The 21,880-nt window shown below is 41.9% G+C and overlaps 1 protein-coding gene across 1 annotated transcript in view; it reads left to right on the forward strand.

Annotated features, from left to right (window-relative positions):
* Nucleotides 1–21,472, forward strand: part of LOC145396149 (iris-like) — a 138,240-nt gene extending 116,768 nt beyond the window's left edge. The window contains exons 7-9 of the mRNA XM_080269592.1: nucleotides 3,912–4,106; nucleotides 18,381–18,524; nucleotides 21,353–21,472. Coding sequence (XP_080125718.1) covers nucleotides 3,912–4,106; nucleotides 18,381–18,524; nucleotides 21,353–21,472 — 459 coding nt within the window. The remainder of the gene's footprint in view (nucleotides 1–3,911; nucleotides 4,107–18,380; nucleotides 18,525–21,352) is intronic.
* Nucleotides 21,473–21,880: the final 408 nt, after the last annotated feature.

The raw sequence follows: 21,880 nt of genomic DNA on the forward strand, positions 1-21,880 counted from the left end.
TAACAAGAGATTAACAAAGCACTATGAAGCTATACTCTTTCCACTTTACTTGCCTAAATATGCCATCTCTTCATCTAGAATTCTGAGCTAAAACAGGAAATTAACACATCACTGTGAAACAATAGTCTTTCCACTTTACTTGTCTAATATTATCAACTCTCCCTCTTTGATTCTGAGCTGAAACAAGAGATTAGCAACAGAATATGAGTCTGCACCCTCTCCACTCTACTTACCTGCACTTACTTTTTCTTTATCTTCAGTGCTTAGCTGTTACAAGAATTAATGCTATCGTCTGACTATTCAACTCAGTATCATTAAGCTTAAATCCACGCCCTTCGAATATGATATACGAACTGGCTAAGGATGGTAACGAACTGTGGGAAGGGCTGTTTGGTGTGGAACTAGCTCAAGTCCAGGTTAGCACTCCAGGTAGTCCTTTATTGATGCCCTCTGTCTGTGTTGTCTTACCTGCATGTTTTATTATAATCTGCATTGAACTGAGTTTTACTTCCTCCTAACAGCACCCCTACTGAGCATGAGATAGTTTAAAAGTTAACTCTAGGATGTATTATTATACTCTATCCAGTTTATCTAATCTGCGGTTGTCATATTTTATCTATCTTGAAATCTTATATGGAACACTAGAATATCATGCTTTATTCTCTCCACTCTGTCTTTGCTTATAAGACATTAACACTAGAATGTAAAGCTATGCTCTGTTAACTTTAGCTTGGCTTGAAACGATCAGTTCCATCCATCAATCTGTCTGTCTATTGCAAGACGCCTTAATCCTGTAAGAGTTGGCTACAAACAAATCACCTCCATGTTTCCCTGTTCTCGGCCACTTAACTGCACTCCCTCCAGTAACACACCCTTCTCTCGTATATCTCTTCATTACATCCTTCCATCTCATCCTCGGTCTCCTCCTCCTCCCCCTCTCCCCATTAACTTCTCTCACACACACTATTCTCGTCAATCTTCGAGTGCAGAGCTGTAAGAAAAGATGAACACTCGGACTTGATGCCTTCATGTTGCCCTGCTCTCTGCCATCAGGCTGCCCTTCCTCCATGTCACACAGCCCTCATTCGTCCTGTATACTTCTCCACCCCTTCTTTCCACCACATGCTCGATCTTTCTCTACCCCTCCACCTCGGTCACCTGCAGTCTCCTAGTCAGTCATACATCTTTCTCGTACGATTCACTATATTTTGGTGTGAAATTATTATCTCCCCAGTTTGAATACTGAGATGTAACAGTAGATTAATACTCGAATATGGTGGTAGTCACGAAGATTTTCTGTGGGGAAGATGCTGAGCCGTAGTAGTGCCTTATTCTGTCACTGAGCAACGAGAAATAAGCTGAAAAAAAAAAAAAAAAAACGCAAATATCGGCCTATTCTGCTTTTACTCTTACTTAGCCAAGATTTTGTCCTTTTGCAGCTTACTTCACATAGTTCAGTGGCAGAGAAAACAATGTCGCCTCTCTGCATCCTTTCCATAGCACGTCGCCCTGACCATAATCGTATTCTAAATGTCTGGAGTTAATCTATTGTTTTAATTCAGCATTCAGCATGGATAGATGGCAATTTTAGGCCAAATTAGAGTAAAAATAGGTATATCTTTAAGTCAGTGATCTGTAGTCAGTCATATTTCACTTATATAAAGACTCTTCTTGTGTCATCTTCCATCACTACAGCCGGCAAGGAAGTATCAGCGAATTTATGATAATGATAGTGTGAATAGTAAGGTAGTTCAATATGGCATCGTGTGTGTGTGTGTGTGTGTGTGTGTGTGTGTGTGTCATTTTTAGCAGTCCAGGTATAGTGTAGTCATCATCCTGCCTGACATATTCGGAGGTCCCTCAGAATACGACACAGAATTGTCCAGTTTACCAGTCAGGTCTCTATTTCAGTTTTAGATCCCATACTCCTGTGTCTCTCATAGATCAAAAATCTATGCTACGTAGGGTCATTATCGTACCTGATGAATATGGGGGGAGGGCAGCGAAATGGCGGGGGACAGGGCGACATGGAGGCGATTCATTTGTGACCATCCCATACGGAATTAAGGCGTCTGGCTATTGAGATAGATAGATGAATGTGCAAGTCTAGTGGTAATGGAGGCTACGATATGCAGTCATCCACTGTGCAGTGCAGGTCGCTAGTTCACTTATTTAACAGTTTCGATTTATTTCGTGTTCCTTGGTCCAGTCTGGATATGATCAAGGTCCAAGGAGAGAAGGTCTTTTCGTGCGCACATTCTGATGACGTCAGGTGGGAGTTAAACGGGTGGCCGAAGGTGACTTCCGTTTTCTTATAGGGTATACTGCTGTTTTTCTGATGTAATATCTTGTTATATAGCTTCGCCCCCAGGAATTTCAGCTGATCATATTATGGCTAAAGTGTTTTCATTGTATAATTAACATTTCTACTAGTTAATGGGATGTAACAGTTAACGAGAGAGAGAGTATAATATAATGGTTTTTAAAGGAAGGGAGTGAGGGTATAGCTGTAGGGATAGATAGGTAGATATGAGGGAAGAGTGAGAGAAAATGGAGGAAAAGAAAAACGGGAGGGCAGGATGGAAGGATGGAGAAGAAGGGATGGAATAGACTGAGAGATAGAAAGATTGAAGTAAAGGGTGAGGGAAATTGGAGGGAGAGGAAAGTAGGAGGAGAAGTGGGAGAGAAGGACAGCTAGTGGGGGGATGGAGGCAAGAAGAAGGGGAGTTGGAGGAAAACCTTAAGGGAAAGTTGGGAGAAGCGAAAGAAAAAAATGGAGAACGAGGAAGGAAAAGAAGGGATGCGGTTACGGGAGAGTGGAGGGATTCGCTAGAAGGATAGATAGTTGGATGGAAGGAGTGAGGGAGGGAATGCGTGGAGTAATGGAGGGAATGGAAAGAATTAGGGAGCAGTGAAAGGTGGCAGGGAGTGGAGAAATGGAGAGAATGATGGATGAGTGGAGGGAGAGAGGGTATAACGGAGGGAGGGAGAGAATGCATATAGGATTGAAGGAATGGAGTTAGGGAGTAATGGAGTGATGGAATAATGGAAGGAGGGAGGGCGTAGTGGAAGTTAAAAAGTGAGGGAGTGATGGAGGAAGGGAAAGAGGGAATTGAGGATATAAAAGAAAGAGGGAGTACTGAAGGAAAAGAAGGAGGGAATAGAGGACGTGAGAGAAAGAAGCAGTAATTGAGGGAAGGGTGGACTACTCCGGAGAGATAAGGAAATGGAGAGAGTGAGGAAGAAAGTGAAAAGAGAGAAGAAGGGGAATGAGGGACAGAACAGGAAAATGTAGACTGCAGACACGGGCTTCCTTTGTGTTAACCAGGTCTTGTCTCCTACACAGATGGACCCATTTCTTTCTAGTGTCTTGACCTTGAGGGAACCTGAAGAATTTGATGTCACTGTCTTTTCTGCTGACTGAATAGCATCCAAATACTGTACAGTTAAGTGGCATCTTTCTGATAACTGTCCTAGTATGAGATAAATATCAGGGAACACCGAGCTCTCCACCATTGCGGCCTAGGGAAACTAAGTGACCGAGTGAGTGGAGTAAGTAGCTGTCTCCCACGTGACGTCATGCTCCAACCAGGTGGAATTCTCGCCCTGGCTGGACAGACCTTCTCTCTCCTTGGATATGATTATCGCCTTTCCTAACAAACAAGAAAGTGTGGTTGGGCTGTGGTGGGGCTACACTCAATACGTATCCCCCAAATTATGATATGCAACTATACAATTTGCTATCCAGTTCCCTATTTCAGTTCCATAATTCCCTTGTTTTCTGTATCTGGGGTTAAGAATAATGACCATCTTACTTGACAAACTTGGATGTCCGTCTGAAGTAGAGCATAAGAAATACGACCATCCAGTTTCCCATCCACGTCCCTATTTACCTTTTTTATCTATATTAGGGGTCCAGGCTGAGTATGGTGATTATCCTGCCTGAGAAACGTGGAGGTCTGAGTGAGGTGGAGTCCAAGATCAGCACGATGAACCTGGGGGAGCTGCACCAGAAGATATACGATACTGAAGAGGATAATGTCAAAGTCACACTCCCGAAGTTTAAGCTTGAGGAGTCACTGCAACTCGAGAACCACCTCATAGAAGTGAGTGGATTATTGTCACAGCTGTATTATGAACACTTAGCGCGTCCACACCAGATACATGCTGATGTGGGTTGGAGGTCTGCGTCACTGTAACCTCTTCCAGTCCTTGCCCACACCTGCCCGCGTTCAGTAGGGAGTTCCGTATCACTGTAATCCATAGTACTCGCCTACACCCACCCGCGTCCATTAGAGAGTTTCACATCACTGTAATCCATAGACGTTATTGCCTGCAGCCTCCCGCGTTCAGTAGAGAGTTCCGCATCTCTATAATCCATAGATGTTCTCACCTGCATCTGATTGCGTTCGGTAGAGACATAAGGGTTAAAGTGATGCAAAGTTCCTGCCTGCATCCACCCACACCAGCAAGTGCTTGTTGCGGACACGGCCTAAATCCAGTATGACCCTCCCTCAGCTGAATGAAATCCTTTGGCACCAGCTTGAATGGATTGTAGGAGTTAACTCGACATTTAGAAGGTTAGTGGTGACAATATTAACAGGATCCCATGGCCCTCTATCAGGGGAATGAAGTGATCTGGCATTAACTTGTGATTAAGAACTTTGTGATGGCTTTGGACTTACTGTAGATTAAGCAATGAGTATCTTTCACAGGTGGTAGGTGAGGTCGGTGGTAGGGGGGACACCCAGCATCGACTTGTTCAATGTAGTGATGTTTTTAGATGACCCTACACTGAGTGATAAGGCAGTAATTAGCTGTAACCCAGGAAACCATTTACCCCACTGGTTGGTGGTCATGTAACCAAATGATGAAGGATGGTCTTGTGGGTTACGGCAATCTAGGTTGAGGAGGGTTGCATCCGAGGGTAGGTTGGGGTTTATTGCTCACATAGTCTAGTCATTTAAGACAAGGGTGAACAGTCTGACACTACCCTGAGCAGCATGCTTAGGGTAGTGTCAGACTGTTCACTCTTGTCTTAAATGACTAGACTAGCTTCGAACCCTACACTCCTGATGCAGCAGAAAAGGATTAGATAAATGGATGGATCGTTGGATAAATCCCACACAGGTTCAAATTTGGGGCCCCGACAACGTATCCTCAGTGAATCAGCATTAATATCATGTTCACTTAGCATAAAACCGCTTAATGTTACAATTTTTGATAATGAAACCCTATCATGAAGTGAGGGACAAATCTGTTTGGGATATCACAACTTTGAGAAGGTTAATCATTTTACTCAGATGGTGCCTGTGTTATTTCCTTCTTGCTTCTCTTCGATACTTTTCTTTGGCTTAGGAGTGTCTTTTCGAACTGGATAAGTTTGATGCAGCATTCATTTAACCCTTCCTGCATCCAGCACCTGAACAATCTCTCTCTCTTTCACTTCATCATTCACTCCTCTCACATTCCATGCACACACCTTTTATTATTATTATTATTATTATTTTTTTTTTTTTGCACTTTTATTTCTTCGATCTTCTTGACATTATACTTGAAGGTTCCCTAGGGTACCCCAAGTCTATGTGCCAGATATAAATGACCTTGGCCTATTTTGGGGTTCATACTCATTTTTTCCCCAAAGCACGTGTTTGAAATGAAAATGTCTCAGAAACTAACTGGGATAAAGGTATTTGGTTGATAATCCCTGATAACATTGTTTGCTGAATAGTTTTGGCTAAATATTTTGCCATACAGCATAGTGGATAGTACCGAATTCATTTCTGCTCAGGTTTTTCATTGCAATTCCCTTTTAGAAAAATCACAAAAGCTATAAAACTGTAACTTTCCAGATATATTGCTATGATCCGTCCTATAATTTGAACTGAATATGGTTATAGTTAAGCATATGCTACAGTTAACCCGGTATTGAGACAAACGTAAAATTTTCACATGCACTCTTTGGCATCTTTGGCATCAGTCTGGTTGATGTTTTACAAGAGGTTACTTAAGGGTCTTCAGATCTTGTTTATACTATACATACCTTGTGTACCATTATTAGTTAACGTGAAGCTTCCTTATTGTTGCTAGACAATAGAAATAGGTAACTAATTATTATTATTATTATTTCTACCAATATCACCGATACTTACTACTACTACTACTACTACTACTACTACTACTACTACTACTATTATTATTATTATTATTATTATTATTATTATTATTATTATATTATTATTATTATTAGTATTAGTATTATTATTATTAGTAGTAGTAGTATTATCATTTTTATATTATTATTATTATTATTATTATTACCACTACTACTACCACCACTACTACTACTACTACTACTACTACTATCACCTATACTTACTACTACTAATGCTACAACTATTGTCACTACTACTGCTACTACTACTATTACTATTACTGCTACCACTACTCCTACTACTACCACTTTTATATGCTGGGAAGAAGGAACCAGAGGCCAAGAGCCGGCAAGTTGTTCCCTCAAAACAAACAAACAAACAAACAAACAGAACAACAGTGAGCCAAATCCGTTTATTTCGAGATGCCTGGACACACTGCTGGAAAGACTAGGGATCATATGCAGTAGGAAATACAGACAGAGGAAGACAGTTCTAGAGCTCGCCTGTTGCATATAAGAAGGACTGGGAGTAACGGTTAGCTCTTGCATTAGAGTGTTGGACAGAAAAGGGATGTGAGTTGCTGCTACAGTAGACAGGTGCTACACGCCCGCCGTAGTGGTGAAGGGATGCAAGCAGACAGTTCAGTGGGCAGTGACCACTGAAGCAGCGATATAAAAGAGATAAAGATGCAACACTGCAGCAATGAGACAGAGGTTGAAGGTAGTCAATAAAAGGAGGAAACTTAATGAGACAAAAAGCCTTTGAATTCACCTTGTTGAGAAGAGCTGTATGTGGGGAACCTCTCCACACGTTAGAGTTGTACTCAACACAAATAGCGAATGAAATACGTGTATAAAGTCAAGAGCTGAGCAGGAGTAAAGAAAGCACGGAGTCAACTTAGCACACTTAATCTCTTTTATAAAGATTTTACAAGAGAGGTATATTACGATCATTCCAAGATAAATCCCGAAAGAATGAAACCTCAAGTGTGTTTAAAGATGATACTACTACTACTACTACTACTACTAATAATAATAATAATAATAATAATAATAATAATAATAATAATATACTACTACTACTATTACTACTACTACTACTTCTGCTAGTACTACAACTATTATTTTACACCGAGTTACAAGCCAAATGGTTTCCTGTACACCAGGTAACAATTTACTATGCTGGGTGGTAACTATATAACTAAATTATGGCACCTGGTTGTTTAATGGGTAATTAGGGCGCTCCAATCGGAATGAGCCTGTGCAGCTTTATATCCAAGGGGTGGTTGGGGTTTATTGGTTTCGTAATGCCACTCAGGGCTGATTAAATCTGGTCACTCATTTTAAATTTAAGGACGAACTTGCCTAGCCTCGGGCTCCTACGCTTCTCATGGGGCAACATTGGATTTGATGATGAATGAAAGAATGAACGAATTATAATAATAATAATAATAATGATAATTATTATTATTATTATTATTATTACTATTATCATTAATTCTATGAAGTAGCAGGTTATCATTTTCGGTATCCCGCGCTATACCATTGCGCGAAATTCGATCTGTGTGTGTGTGTGTGTGTGTGTGTGTGTGTGTGTGTGTGTGTGTGTGTGTGTGTGTGTGTGTGTGTGTGTGTGTGCGTTCTTACATAACTGTATCTTTACAGGAATGAATCAAGCTCACATTGTCCCGTGTAATAAACCATTTTTATCATACATTATCTTAAATTTATGAATTGTTTTGGCACACACTGTTTTATTTTTTAGCGTATTCCACTGATCAGTTGCCCTGTTTGGGAAGCTGAATTTCCTTACGTCTTTATCACCTCTCTTTTTATGTAGTTCTTTGCAGAATCCTCTTGCTGATGCTTCCCCGTGGGTTATTAATTATACTCATTTATGTCTATTTTCTTTCCCTGAGATGCATTTATATAGCATAATCATGTCTCCTCTTTTCCCTCTCTCTTGTAGTACTGGTTTATTCAGTTTTAGTTGTCTTTCTTCGTGGCTTAGATCCCTTAAGCTTGGTAACCATCTTTTACCTGCCCTTTGTACTTTTCAGTTTTATCTGTGTGTTTTGGGGGATGAGAATTCCAGACTACTGATGTATACTCCAGGGTTGGTCTGATGAATGATGTTACTATATTACTCAGCATGTCTTCATTTATATATGTGAATGCTGTTCTCATATTAACAAGACGTGTATACATGTTCCGTCCCTTCTCACTGATGTGGTCAGCCGGAGATAGTATGTTATTGATAATCATTACTTCTCCCTTCCTGATATGTGTAGGGTTGAACTTCCTAACTTATAATCCCAGTCTGGCCATTTTTCATTTTTACCAAACTTAATTACATGGCACTTGTCCACATTGAATTCTATTTGCCATTTATTGCTTCATTCATGAAGTTTCTTTAATTCTTCTTGTAGCTCTCTGCAAGAATCTGTGTCAGTAATTCTCCTTTGTGTTTTTGCATCATCAGCAAACATATTTAGATAGCTTCCATTTCGAATGTCACTATCCATGTCTTTTATATATACTAAAAACATAATCGGTGCCAGCATTGAGCCCTGTGAAACTCCGCTAGTCACTTCCCTTCGTAATGAGTAATTTCCCCCTTAGTACTGTTCTCATTTCTCTTTTTCCGAGAAAGTCTTGGATTCCTTCTTGATGGTACAGTTTCCACAAAGGTCTTTGGTGCAGTACTCTGTCAAATGCTTTCTTGAAGTCTCAGTAGATACTGTGTGTGTGTGTGTGTGTGTGTGTGTGTGTGTGTGTGTGTGTGTGTGTGTGTGTGTGTGTGTGTGTGTGTAAATTCTAGGCTGTTTGATGAATTTGAATGAAACGTCTTAGATGAGTTCTTCGGGTTTCTGGGAAGGTTTTCCTCTATCTACAATTTTCCAACCATGACTTTTAGGGGGGCCAGCCTCCATCCGCAAACTTTAAAATTCTCCATAATACAGCAATGCAGCTGTGACTTGAATATCTTAGTACAAATCATACATTGGACTCTCATCCATAATCTCAATTTTGTTGGTCAAAATTCTGCTCGCGATCAATAATATTTAGGAACATAGATTTGGGTTAGGTGGAATCACAAGTGACATGTGCCTAGCTTGTAGAACAGGCCCAGACAACATAACGCACAGAAAGGATCACTGCACAGCTCATGCCAAACTAAGACGTAAACACAACATCAATGGTTTAGGGAACTTTTGAGACAACTCTAAATATGTTGTTGCCAGTGATGTAGCGTGGGTTGCCAGCGGCCAGGGCAAGGAAAGTATTGCGCCCCCTAACCCGTGGACTGTTAGCACTCCCTGAGTCCCTTTCACTAGTCCAGTATTGAACCCCTTAACCCCGTAGCACATGTATTTTAAGAAAATACTTCATTTTATAACCATTTGTTCACTTTCATAAATGTTTAAACCATTATGAAATCGAATATATATATATATTGCATAGTTGAGACAGAAGAACGAATAAGAAATGACTACCGCGTCAGCAAAACAACAGAAAAAAAAAAAAACCTAACCTGTCGACACACCAGAACAACAAAATTCACCTAATGATCAAACTCTTACCAGCACACGCACGCACTGGCTACACCATCATGTTTTACTCTGTGCAGGTGTTGCAACACTAAATTGGCGGGAGGCGACGGTATTTCGACATTTCGACGGATCTTCATTTTACGTGTGTGTGGACGAGCGAATGAGAAGACAAGTGTTGGATGCAAGAGTGTTGGTAGGGTGGGGGAATGGAATCTCAGACCATCACTTAGTGATGGCCAAGGTAAGGCTGCAAAGAAAATGGGTGAAGAGACGACAGAGAAGACAGGAGGAAACAGCTCCTGTGAGAAGAGTGGAGAAGTCACAAGATAATGAGAAAATGGCAGAGCCAGAGTATAAGAGCATAGTGGAAGAAATACTGGGAAGGTATGAGTTAGAGCAGATGGAAGGGGTGGAAGATGTATGTAAGATATTCACGGAAGAGAGAGGCGCAGCGTGTGAGGTGGTTTGTGGAGTAAGGAGGAGATGCAGGGGTTTGCAAGAGACAACATGGTGGAATGATGAGGTGAAACGAGCTGTGGAACAAAAGAAGAAGGCATTTAGTGAATTGCTAGTGAGTAGATGTAGGGGAGAAGATGAAAGAGAGAAGAGAGAGGTATATGTGACCAGGAGAAGGAAGGTGAAGAGATTGGTGAAGGAGAGGAAGAAGAAAGTGGATGAAGAGTTTGGGAGGAATCTGAGTGTAAAATGGAGGGAGAGTAAGAAATTGTTTTGGAAGGAGGTAAAGAAAGTAAGACAGTGTGAAAGGGGAAATAGTAGGGGAGTGAAACATGGGAATAATAGATTGTTGGTGGAGAAGAGAGAGAAACTGAGGAGATGGTAGGAGCACTTTGAGGATTTGTTGAATGTAGACAGTGAGAGCAGTGCGAGTATAAGTGGTTGGGGAATGACTGCGAGAAGTAGAGATGAGAGGAGGGAGGAAGAGATCAGTAGGGCGGAAGTAGTGGAAGCAATGAAAAAGATCACGATGGGAAAGGCCCCAGAAATTGATATAGTGTGTAAGGAAATGCTGAAGTATGGGGGTGGGATTGCTGGGGAATGGATATGGAAGTTGTGTAGATTGGCTTGGGAAGAGGGAAGGGTTCCAGAGGACTGGAAATCGGGTATAATTGTTCCATTATACAAAAGAAAAGGGGAGAGAGAAGTATGTTGTAACCATACGAGTATTTACCTTCTTAGTGTGACTGGAAAACTGTATGGTAGTATACTCACTGATAGGGTTAGGCATATGACAGAGGAGCTAGTTGGAGAAGAACAGGGGGGATTTAGGAAGGGAAAAGGGTGTGCAGATCAGATATTTGTTCTAAGATGTTTAGTGGAGAAGTATCTAGAGTAGGAAAAGAAAGTGTATGCTGCCTTCATGGACTTGGAGAGGGCATATGACAGAATAGATAGGCAAGGTATGTACTGTAGATGGAATTATGAACATATGGAGTGGAGGGGAAATTGTTGAGTGCTGTGAAGAGTATCTACGAAGGAGCTAGGGCAACGGTGCGAATGGATGGTGAGCTGAGTTCTTTGATCTAAATGTGAGACTAAAACAGGGATGTGTGATGTCTCCATGGCTGTTTAATATATACATGGATGGGGTTGTAAAGGAGGTGCAAGGTAGGGCAGTGGATATAGGGGTGGCTCTAATGAATGAGTGTGGGATGTGGAAGATTCCGGTGTTGCTGTTTGCTGATGATACCGTATTGTTGAGTGAAGATGAATGGGAGTTGGAAGGTTTGGTGAATGAATTTGGGACAGTGTGTAGGAGAAGGAAGTTGAAAGTTAATGTAAACAAAAGTAAAATTATGGTGTTTGAGAGGAATGAAGTCACAGAATGTACAGTGAGGTTGGATGGTGAGGATATGGAGAGTACGAGTGCATTCAAGTATTTTGGTAGTGTGATGAGTAACGATGGAACCTTGGGGAATGAAGTACGTGGATGGGTACAGCAGGGAAGGAAGGTTGCTGGTTCACTGAAAGCAGTGATGAGAAATAGGGAGGTGAGTATGGAAGTTAAGAAGTCACTGCATGATAGTACTGTGATCCCTACCCTGATGTATGGAAGCGAGGCATAGACCTTGCAAGAAGGGAACAAGTCAAGAGTGAGAGCAGTGGAAATGAGTTACTTGAGAAGAGCATGTGGAGTGACATGGAGGGACAGGTTGACGAATGAAGAAGTGCAGGAACTTGTGGGGTGGATGTGGATGTGGTTGAGAAGATTAGGTGAAATGCACTGAGGTGGTTTGGACATGTGGAGAGAATGGAGAATGAAAGACTGACTAAGAGGGTGTATGTAGGTGAGGTGGAGGGAGGGAGAGGGAGGGGTAGACCGAGGATGAGGTGGAGGGATGGAGTTGAGAGGTATATGAGGGAGAGGGGATGAGTTGGGGGGAGGGTAGTCAAATGGTAGGTGACAGAGCGACTTGGAGGCGTTTTATCTGCGCCCACCCTTTGCGGGATTAGGGCGTCGGGCTATAGACAGATAGTGTGCACGATATTCACAGAGGAAATATGTGCAGCATGTGAGGTGGTGTGTGAGGTGAAGAGAAGATGAAAGGGGGTCCAAGGAACAGCATGGTGGAATGAAGAGGTGAGACAGGCTGTGGCAATGAAGAAGAAAGCAAATAATGAATGAATGAGAAATAGGGGCGTGGAAGAAGTTGAGAGACGGAAGTGTGAGTTATATGTAGAAAGGAAGAGAGAGGTGAAAAGATTAGTAAGAGAGAGTAAAAAGAGAGTGGATGAGGAAATTGGAAGGAATTTCAGTGTCAAGTGGAAGGAATGTAAGAAAATGTTCTGGAAAGAGGTGAAGAGAGTCAGACAGGGTGGCAATGAAGTTAGCAGGAGAGTGAAAGATAAAAATGGTAGATTACTAGTGGAGAAGGGAGAAAAAAAAAGTGAGCAGATAGAGGGAACACTTTAATGAATTGTTGAACATGGAGAATGTAAGTAATGCGAGTATAAGTGGCTGGGGAATGGCTGGGAGAGGGAGGGAGGTGAGAAAACAGGAAGGAATCAGTAGGATGGAAGTTGTGGAAGCAATGAAGAAAGTCAAAATGGGGAAAGCCCCAGGAGTTGATGGAGTATGTGGTGAAATGCTGAAGCATGGGGGAGAGATAGTAGTAGAATGGATGTGGAAGATGTGCAGATTGGCCTGGGAGGAAGATTGAGTCCCAGAGGATTGAAAGTCAGGTATAATTATATCCTTGTACAAAGGGAAAGGGGAAAAAGAAGTGTGTGTTAATCATAGGGGCATTTGTCTTCATAGTGTAATAGGAAAAGTATACGGTAGGATACTTAGTGACTGAGTTAGGGAAATAACAGAGGAATTAGTTGGAGAAGAAAAGCGAGGCTTCAGAAAGGGAAAAGGTTGTGTAGATCAGATATTCATTATTAGATCTTTAGTGGAAAAGTGTTTAGAAAAGGGAAAGAAGTTGTATGCGGCCTGCATGGATTTGGAGAAAGCATATGACAGGGTGGATAGACAAGGATTGTGGAAAGTATTAAGAATATATGGAGTAGATGGGAAGTTGTTGAATGCCGTGAAGAGTATGTATGATGGTGCTAAGGTTCCAGTGCGTGTGGATAGTGATCTGAGTGAGTTTTTCTGTTTGAAGGTTGGGTTGAAACAGGGATGTGTCATGTCTCCGTGGTTGTTCAATCCGTATATGGATGGGGTTATAAAAGAGATACAAGGTAGGGCAGGGGATGTTGGAGTGACCCTGGTGAGAGAGGGCAGTGTTTGGAAACTCCCTGTACAGTTGTTTGCAGATGATACTGTGTTGTTAAGTGAAGATGAAGGGTAGCTGCAAGGCTTGGTGGATGAGTTTGGTAGAGTGTGTAAGAAACGGAACATAAAGGTGAATGTAGGGAAGAGTAAAGTTATGGTCTTCGAGAGAGGTGAAGTCAGTGAATATACAGTGAGGTTGGATGATAAGGAAATGGAAAATGTGAGTACGTTTAAGTACTTGGGTAGTGTGATGAATAAGGATGGAAGTTTGGGGGGGTGAAGTGCTTGAAAGGGTACATCAAGGAAGAAAGGTTGCTGGTTCCTTGAAGGCAGTGATAAGAAACAGGGAAGTGAGCATGGAAGTGAAAAAGTTATTACATGACAGTATTGTGATACCAACTCTGACGTATGGAAGTGAAGCTTGTACGTTGCTGGAGGGACGCAAGTCAAGAGTGAGAGCACTGGAAATGAGTTATTTGAGAGGAACCTGTGGAGTCACATGGAGAGACAGACTGAGAAATGAGGATGTGAAGGAGCGTTGTGTTGTGGATATAGATGTGATATGAAGCATTAGGAGAAACACACTGAGGTGGTTTGGCCATGTGGAGAGGATGGAGAATGAAAGACTGACGAGGAGACTGTATGTGAGTGAGGTGGAGGGGGAGAGAGGGAGGGGAAGGCCAAGGATGAGATGGAGGGATTGAGTGAAGAGGTATATGAGTGAGAGGTGTGTGAATTGGGAGCAGGACAGTGAAATGGCGGGGGACAGGGTGACGTGGAGGCGATTTGTTTATGACCACCCCGTATAAGAGATTAAGGCATCTGGCAATAGATACATAGATATATAATAATAATAATAATAATAATAATCATCATCATCATCATCATCATCATCATCATCATTATCCGGACCTACTTTCCCTCCCTAGAGCAGGGTGAGGAGTGGCAACGTCCAGATAGCCTAAGTTTGCCTAGTTCAATGGGCCATGCTCCCATTCACCCACCATTCAAACCCGTGGAATCCTGGCTCCATCAGATAGGGCTAAAAACTTTCACTACGTACTGTAGCTTCACATGCACCTATCTGATAGAGTCAATCCAAAGGTTGTCAAATTAAAAAGGGGTGCCAAATCCCTGGTTATGCACTTCTCCTCACAAAATTAATCCATCCAGCTCGGTCTCTTGTCAGTCCCTTAGCCTCACCAACTTCCATACCTCTCTTTCTCACACACTCATCCACCATATCCTTCCACCTTCTTCTTGGCCTACCTCGCCTCCTTCTCCTTCAAATTTGCTCAAATATAACTTTTTCACCACTCTACTGTTATCCATTCTCTCCACATGACCAAACCATCTCAGTACACGCTCTTCGATTCTGGTGTCCACACACTTCCTCACTCTGCATCTTTCATGTATCACATTATTCCGTATCCTAACCATTCTCTTTACATCACATACATTCCTCAGTCCCATCTCCACTGCTCTCACTCTTGACTTTTCATTTTAATGCCACACCATAGTCTCACATCCGTATGTTAAAATTGGCACTAACACTCCTTCATGTAAGCCCTGCACAACTGCAACACTCAAGCCTCTGTTTTTTATCAAGGCATTCATAGCACCAGCTATTTTCCTTCCTTGTGTCACACTACTTTTCACTTCTTTTGCACATTTTCCTCTCTTTTCTATCACTGTACCCAGGCATTTGAATCTCTCACCAATCCCAGTCTCTCTTTATTCACTGTAACATCACACAGGGAGTCACCTTCTTTCCATGTAACCATCACTTTATTCTTTTCTGTATTTACTCTCAAGGCCTGACGTTCCCAGACATCTACAAAGCTCTGCACTAGTCTACCAAGCTCTTGTCTAGTATTTGCAAGTAGCACTGCATCATCAGCATACAACAACTTTGAGATATTCCATTCATCACCATTCATCATCAACGCCATCCCTCTCTCCATTACTCGTGTTTTTAATTTTCTCATCACCCCACTCATATATATATGTTACAGGCAGACTGTGAAATCAGTCATTTCGTGAAATGCCTAGTCAATTTGTGAAATGAGTCTAAACTGGGATGGGTTAATTTAGGTTAGGTTGGTTTAGGCTGCGATTAAGTCATGCTGGGATAATCTAGGTTAAGTTTAGGTTAGGTTAGATTAGGATACGCTGGGTTTGGTTATGTTAGGTTAGGTTAATTTAGATGAAAGCCTAACGTAACTTACATTCATCTAAATTAACCTACTCTAACCTAACCTCACCTAACCAAACCTAACCTCATCTAACCTAAACTTAACCTAAATTATCCCAGCCTAACCTAACCTCAGCCTAAATTAACCTAACCTAAGTTAACCTATCCCAATTTAGACTGATTTCAGGAATTGGCTAGGCATATCACGAAATTACTGATTTCATTGTCTGCCTGTAACATGTATATACTGTATATTGAACAACCGTGGGGACATCACACAACCTTGTCGCACGGCAACAATGATCATGACCCATTCACTTAGATGCCTTACACATGTCTCATTGCCATTATAAAAACTCTTAACGGCACCTAGCAGCTTACCATCTACACCATATATGCGCAAAACTTTCCACAATCTTTATATGTCTGCTTGGTCGTATGCTCTTTCCAGATTTATAAATGTCATTAACACCTTATAGTCCTTCTCACACGCCTTCTCCACTACCTGTCTTGCTGCAAAAATTTGATCCAACCATCCTCTGGCACCCCTAAGGTCACCCTGTTCATCACTCACTAGGACTTCTGATCTCTTTCTTACTCTCTTTATAATAATTCTTCCATATACCGTCCTTACCACACTCAATAGACTTATGCGACGACAATTCTTGCACTCACATCGCTTACCTTTTTTTTTTGTACGGGGGTACAGTCACTGACTTTTTCCTCTCTACTGGTACAGATTCATTCTTTCATACCTTTTTACATATCTCCAACAAGCATTTCATTCCTCTCACTCCACTACACTTAATCATCTCTGTATACACCCTCATCAACCCCACCTGCTTTCCCATTTTTCTGCCGCATCGCAGCGTTCTTCACCTCTGCGAGTGCCACGTTTCTTGGTACTACATTCTTTCTCTGTACATCCCCAAAACCAATTATGTTAACAGTCGCTTTGCTCTCTCCATTCCCATTCATCAGACTTTCAAAATATTCTTTCCATCTGGTCCTTACTTCATCGCCATGGGTTAATAATCTATCACTTACATCCTTCACATTTTCACACTTTTTTCCACTGTCACTTCTACATTTCCGCAACTCTTTCCTGAATAGCCTCTTATTTTCAGAGTAATTTGCTTTAATTTTTCTTCCTAGATCATCATTTACCTCCTTCTTTCTTCTCTGCACTAGTCTATGTGCTTCTTGCTCTGCATATATTCAGTTCTTATTTCAATTGAACTCCTGTCTTGTAACCACTCTAGCCACTTCTTCCTCTTTTCCTCCACTGCTCTCTTAACCCCTTCATCCCACCATGCCGTACCTTTCTTTTTTGTTGTTTCTCCTGCCACACCACACACCGCTTTAGCATTCCTAACTAAGCAATCTCTATATACATTCCACAATCCGTCCAGATCTGTTTCAACCCAGTTCACTGATTCTAACTCCTCTCATATTTTCGCCCTATATTCATCTGCCATTTCTTTGTTTCTCAGCTTCTAGACTTTCAGTCTTTCTCCCTGACAGCCCCTCTCTCTCTTGTTCCACCTCGCTCCTCTCAGCTTGATCTTGCATGCCACAGTCATATGATATGACAATCCTCCACATCTTCCTATCATTGCCCTCGTATCAGCATCGATTTCTCTACAAGCACGTAATCAGTCAGGCTCCTTTCAGCATAATCTCCATTCCTTCTATATTACGTATATTCATGTACGTCTTTGTGTTTAAAATAAGAATTACAGATGCACAACCTCCGTTCATGACACAGGTCCTTCAGTCGCTTCCCATTATCATTCTCTCCTGGTACTCCATTATTACCCATTATATCATTCACTGGACCAGTGCCTACTCTAATATTCATATCATCCATGACAATCACTTTAAAACTCCCGGGCCTTTCTCCTGCTGCTTCATCCAGCTTATCCCAAAACCTGTCTTCCTCTGTCTCACTCTTGTCCTCACACGATGCATACGCTACAATGACTGCCACTTTCACCTTCACAAACTTGAACTTGACATTACATACACCTCGACCTGACACATTTGTAATCTCTCATTCCACTATGCCACACTTCATTCATCAACAAAGCAACTCCTTCCTTGCATCTTCCAACCCCATTCATGTCCGACCTTGCACACTTTACTCCCCCCAACTCATTCGCCTCACACACTTTCATCTTAGTTTCACACAATGCCATCACAGCAGTCTCGCACCCTTTGGACACATTCACCATTTCCACCCTCTTGCTCTCGTCATTGACACCTCTCACATTCCACATGGCCATGCGAATCTGCCGAATTGGATGGGGCCCTGGCAGGCATTGGGCCCTCCGAGGCTCTCCAAAACGTTTGCCATATTCTAGTGATTTTAGATAGGTGTATCTGATGGACACTTAACCCTGCCAGAAACCCCCGTTATATGGTTACCACTCAGCGTAGTAAATGGTTTCCTGGGTACAGGAGACTTTTTGGCTTGTCCCTCAGTGTAGATACCATAAGGCAACACTACACTGAGTGAGTGGATGATGAGCGTCCCCATCTACCACTATGATGGGCGCCACCACATAATAATAATAATAATAATAATAATGATAATTATAATAATAAATAATATTAATAATGATGAAAACAAGAAGCTTTACCACTTGTATGGCGAAGCTTAATAATAATAATGATAATAATAATAATAATAATAATAATAATAATAATAATAATAATAATCCTTTCCCCGTGTTTCAGATGGGGATGCCTGACCTGTTTGATGCCAGTTCGTGTGATTTAAGTGGAATTACTGGCTCGTGTGACCTCTCTGTTACAAGGGTCATACACAAGGCCTTCTTGGACGTCAATGAGAAGGGCAGTGAAGCAGCAGCAGCGACTGGTATGACTCTCTCTCTCTCTCTCTCTCTCTCTCTCTCTCCTTCAAGGAAGGTTCGGATATCTGCTCTTGGAGAGGTCTGAGCGATTTTCTTATGAAATACAAAGTTGCTCAGTCTGAAAACTTGAGCTGATTAAACATGTCACCTATTGCGTCAGCTGACGCATCAGCTGACTATTAGACCATTTTCAATTTCGGCTATACGAAGGCGTTTTAGCGGCTTTCTTGTGAAATGCAAAGTTGCTCCACTTGAAATTTTGAGTTCATTTGACATGTCAGCTGCTGCATCAGCTGATTATTTAACAGTTTTCAATTCTGGTCTTAATGATGCATTTCAACAAAACAATTTCTCATATTCTATGACTTTCAAAGAAGGAAACTTTTAAAAGTCGGCTTCAGTAGTTTCGCCGCAGGTCTATGAAGATAATCTTTGGGAGTAGTAGTAGTAGTAGTAGTAGTAGTAGTAGTAGTAGTAGCAGCAGCAGCAGCAGCAGTAATAGTAGTAGTAGTAGTACTAGTACTAGTAGTAGTAGTAGTATTAACTTTCCTTTGCTTAACTAAACGTAAATCCCGTGGACTCCAAGCCAAAGTTGTCCTTCTGCAGTCCACCCCTACTTTTGAGATACAGGGAGGAAACTGAGCGACGTTTGAGTTTGCCCTGCTCATTGCAGAGGTTATTTTCCCAGGCATGAAAGCATAGAGTCCTGTGTCTTATTCTTAGGCTAATGAAAAAAAATAAAAGTTTAATCACGCTCATCCTAATGCTCACCACAAGAAGAAGGCCTATAAGAAGTACCGGAGACAACCCACCCCTGAATCTCATCTCATTTATGTGTCTGTCTGGACTGTGCTAAGTCTGCCCTTCACTTTGCTAAAAATAATTTCATTCGTACTAAATGCTGTTAACTCTCTGACTCATCCAACTTTAACCTTCTCGCGCACCATAAGTTTCCAGTGAGTTTCCGTGCCCCTCCCCCCCCAGAACCAAAACACTACTAAGGTTGTCTCTGCTCCTGCAGAAAGGAAAAAAATTCTATAGCCAAATTTACCATCGGAAAATGCTTATATTGTTATAAATCGTAGCCCATCATCTTCGCTGATGTCTATACTATCAGATAAGCAAAAAAAAAAAAAAAAAAAGCATAAAACAGATGAATAAATGTACAGAAATGAAGCAAGAATAAACCTTATTCAGGTGAAAACTAGATTCCAATAACTCTCCAACATCACTGTGAAAAATTTTTCCCGTGACACGCAGCTGCAAAGGACATATATTTGCAGAATTTCACGAGCTTTCAAATGAGCTTGGTTGCGATCTGATACATCCAATAGTTTTAGAGTAAAAAAAAAAACTACGAAAATCGCCTAAAAACGTCTGATTTGTTTATTATTTCGTATGTTATTAATGACACTGTAACAAACATATATATATATATATATATATATATATATATATATATATATATATATCCAGTTTTGTAGCCCAAAGGTTAAGGAAGCCCATGATATAATTCACTGTGTTATAACCCTTATTGTTATTGAGAAATTGAATTTTGAAAAGTTACGATGGGTTGCACGCGGTAACAGCATGTTCGCTCCAGCCCGTAGGCTGAGTTTGTTCGTCTTTCGGATCTTTTCCCACAATAATTATTCCCACAGTAATTATTTTGATGCGACCTATACTTTATAAGTAAAATGACTGAGAGAATGGCAATGAAATGCACCACATTTTCCCTGTGAGAATATATAGTAAATACACATTTCATACCTTACAATACAATAGTATAAAAACTAGACAAACAAGCTTGTTACTCACATCCTCTAGCTGTGTTGTAGTGTTTTGTGAGAGGAGATGGAGTTGCAGAGAGGAAGAAAGGTGTGTGTGTGTGTGTGTGTGTGGTTGTGATGAGATTTACTGCTGTATGCTTTCATCAGTATGGTACTGATGAAAGCATAGTCCTGTGTAGAGTGGCACATAACAAACAGGACATATATAGGTGGTGTCCCTCCTCTTCTTGTGCAAATAGCACAGCAAACACAGCAGCCTTTTCCTGTCGGTGATTTTCTCCAGGGTGTGGTGCAGTTGTGGTGCAGTGTTGAGTCCAAGTGTGCCCTATCATCGACACATCGACAGCGCTTGGACGGCGGTGCTCCTCCATCTCCTCGCCACCATACCTCTGCTGGAGGTGCAGTGGTAGGATTTGGCAGAGTAACTCCTGACAGGCTAGCCACTGCGGGAGATGGAGCGATCGTGGCAGTAACTGGCCGAGTTACTCCTGACAGACCAGCTACTGCAGGAGGTGGAGCGATGGTTGGAGGTAGAGTGGAGGCTACAGTTGATAGAGTGGTTGCTGCAGGTACTGGTGGTTGTCATCACGAGGGAAGGCCAGGGACATGGTGAAGGGCAAGACCCGATGCAGGCCACTCCTCCCCCCGGAATGCCAGGAATTTGTGGCATATGTGCTCCTGGAAAGCTAGGAGAGTCATAGGCCTGGTGGTGGTCTCTTTGTACAGGGTGTAGGCATTGAAAAGGGCCATGTGAATGAAAAAGAAGGTCAGTTTCTTGGTCTTTGACCGTCCTCGTTTGGGCAGGGTAGTATTGGATCATCTGATTGAAATGATCCACCCTGCCCATGTGCCAATTGTAGTCCTCCACCATGACGGGCTTGCTGACGGTTTTGATAATGTGGTGGAATCTCCCATCTGGACCCTTTATCCTCCCATGCACCTGCTTAGGGACGGTGGCATTGCTGTGGAAGGTGGACACCATACTTATGATATGTGTGTCCTTCTACAGCAACACCATTACATTGCCTTTGTGCCTAGCTTCTACTCCATCATCAGGAAGGCGTCTAGCACTCCTGATGTCCTGCATCTCCCTTGGTGCTCCCCTTGCAATTTGTACTGTGCCACACACATACACTCCCTCTCTGAAAGGGCGTTCGCACAGTGATACAGAGCTGTAATAATTGTCCATATACAATTTGTATCCTTTGCCCTTCAAAGGTTCAACGAGGCCCCACACTGTGTTTTCTAGAGACTTCTTCTCCGCCATGTATACCTCAAAATTCCAAATGTAGCCACTTCTTGCCTCAGCCAAGATGTAAAGTTTGATGGCATACTTTTGGGGCTTCATAGGGTTATATACACAGAAGGAGAGCCGCCCCTTCCAACCCAGAGATCCCTCATCCAGGCTAAGATGTTCGGATGGGATGTAAACCTCCCTGAACCTCTGAGGGAGATATTGCATCATTGTGCGATGTTTGGTACCTCTGCAACGAAGAGGAGATGGCCCGGTTCCTCGGGTTATACTTTCTGATGTGGAATTGTGAACTGCCAACCATAAGACACTATTGGCAGT

This window comes from Coenobita brevimanus, chromosome 35 (assembly GCF_032717465.1).
Source record: "Coenobita brevimanus isolate Jiangsu-jjx chromosome 35, ASM3271746v2, whole genome shotgun sequence".
Taxonomy (NCBI): Eukaryota; Metazoa; Arthropoda; class Malacostraca; order Decapoda; family Coenobitidae; genus Coenobita; species Coenobita brevimanus.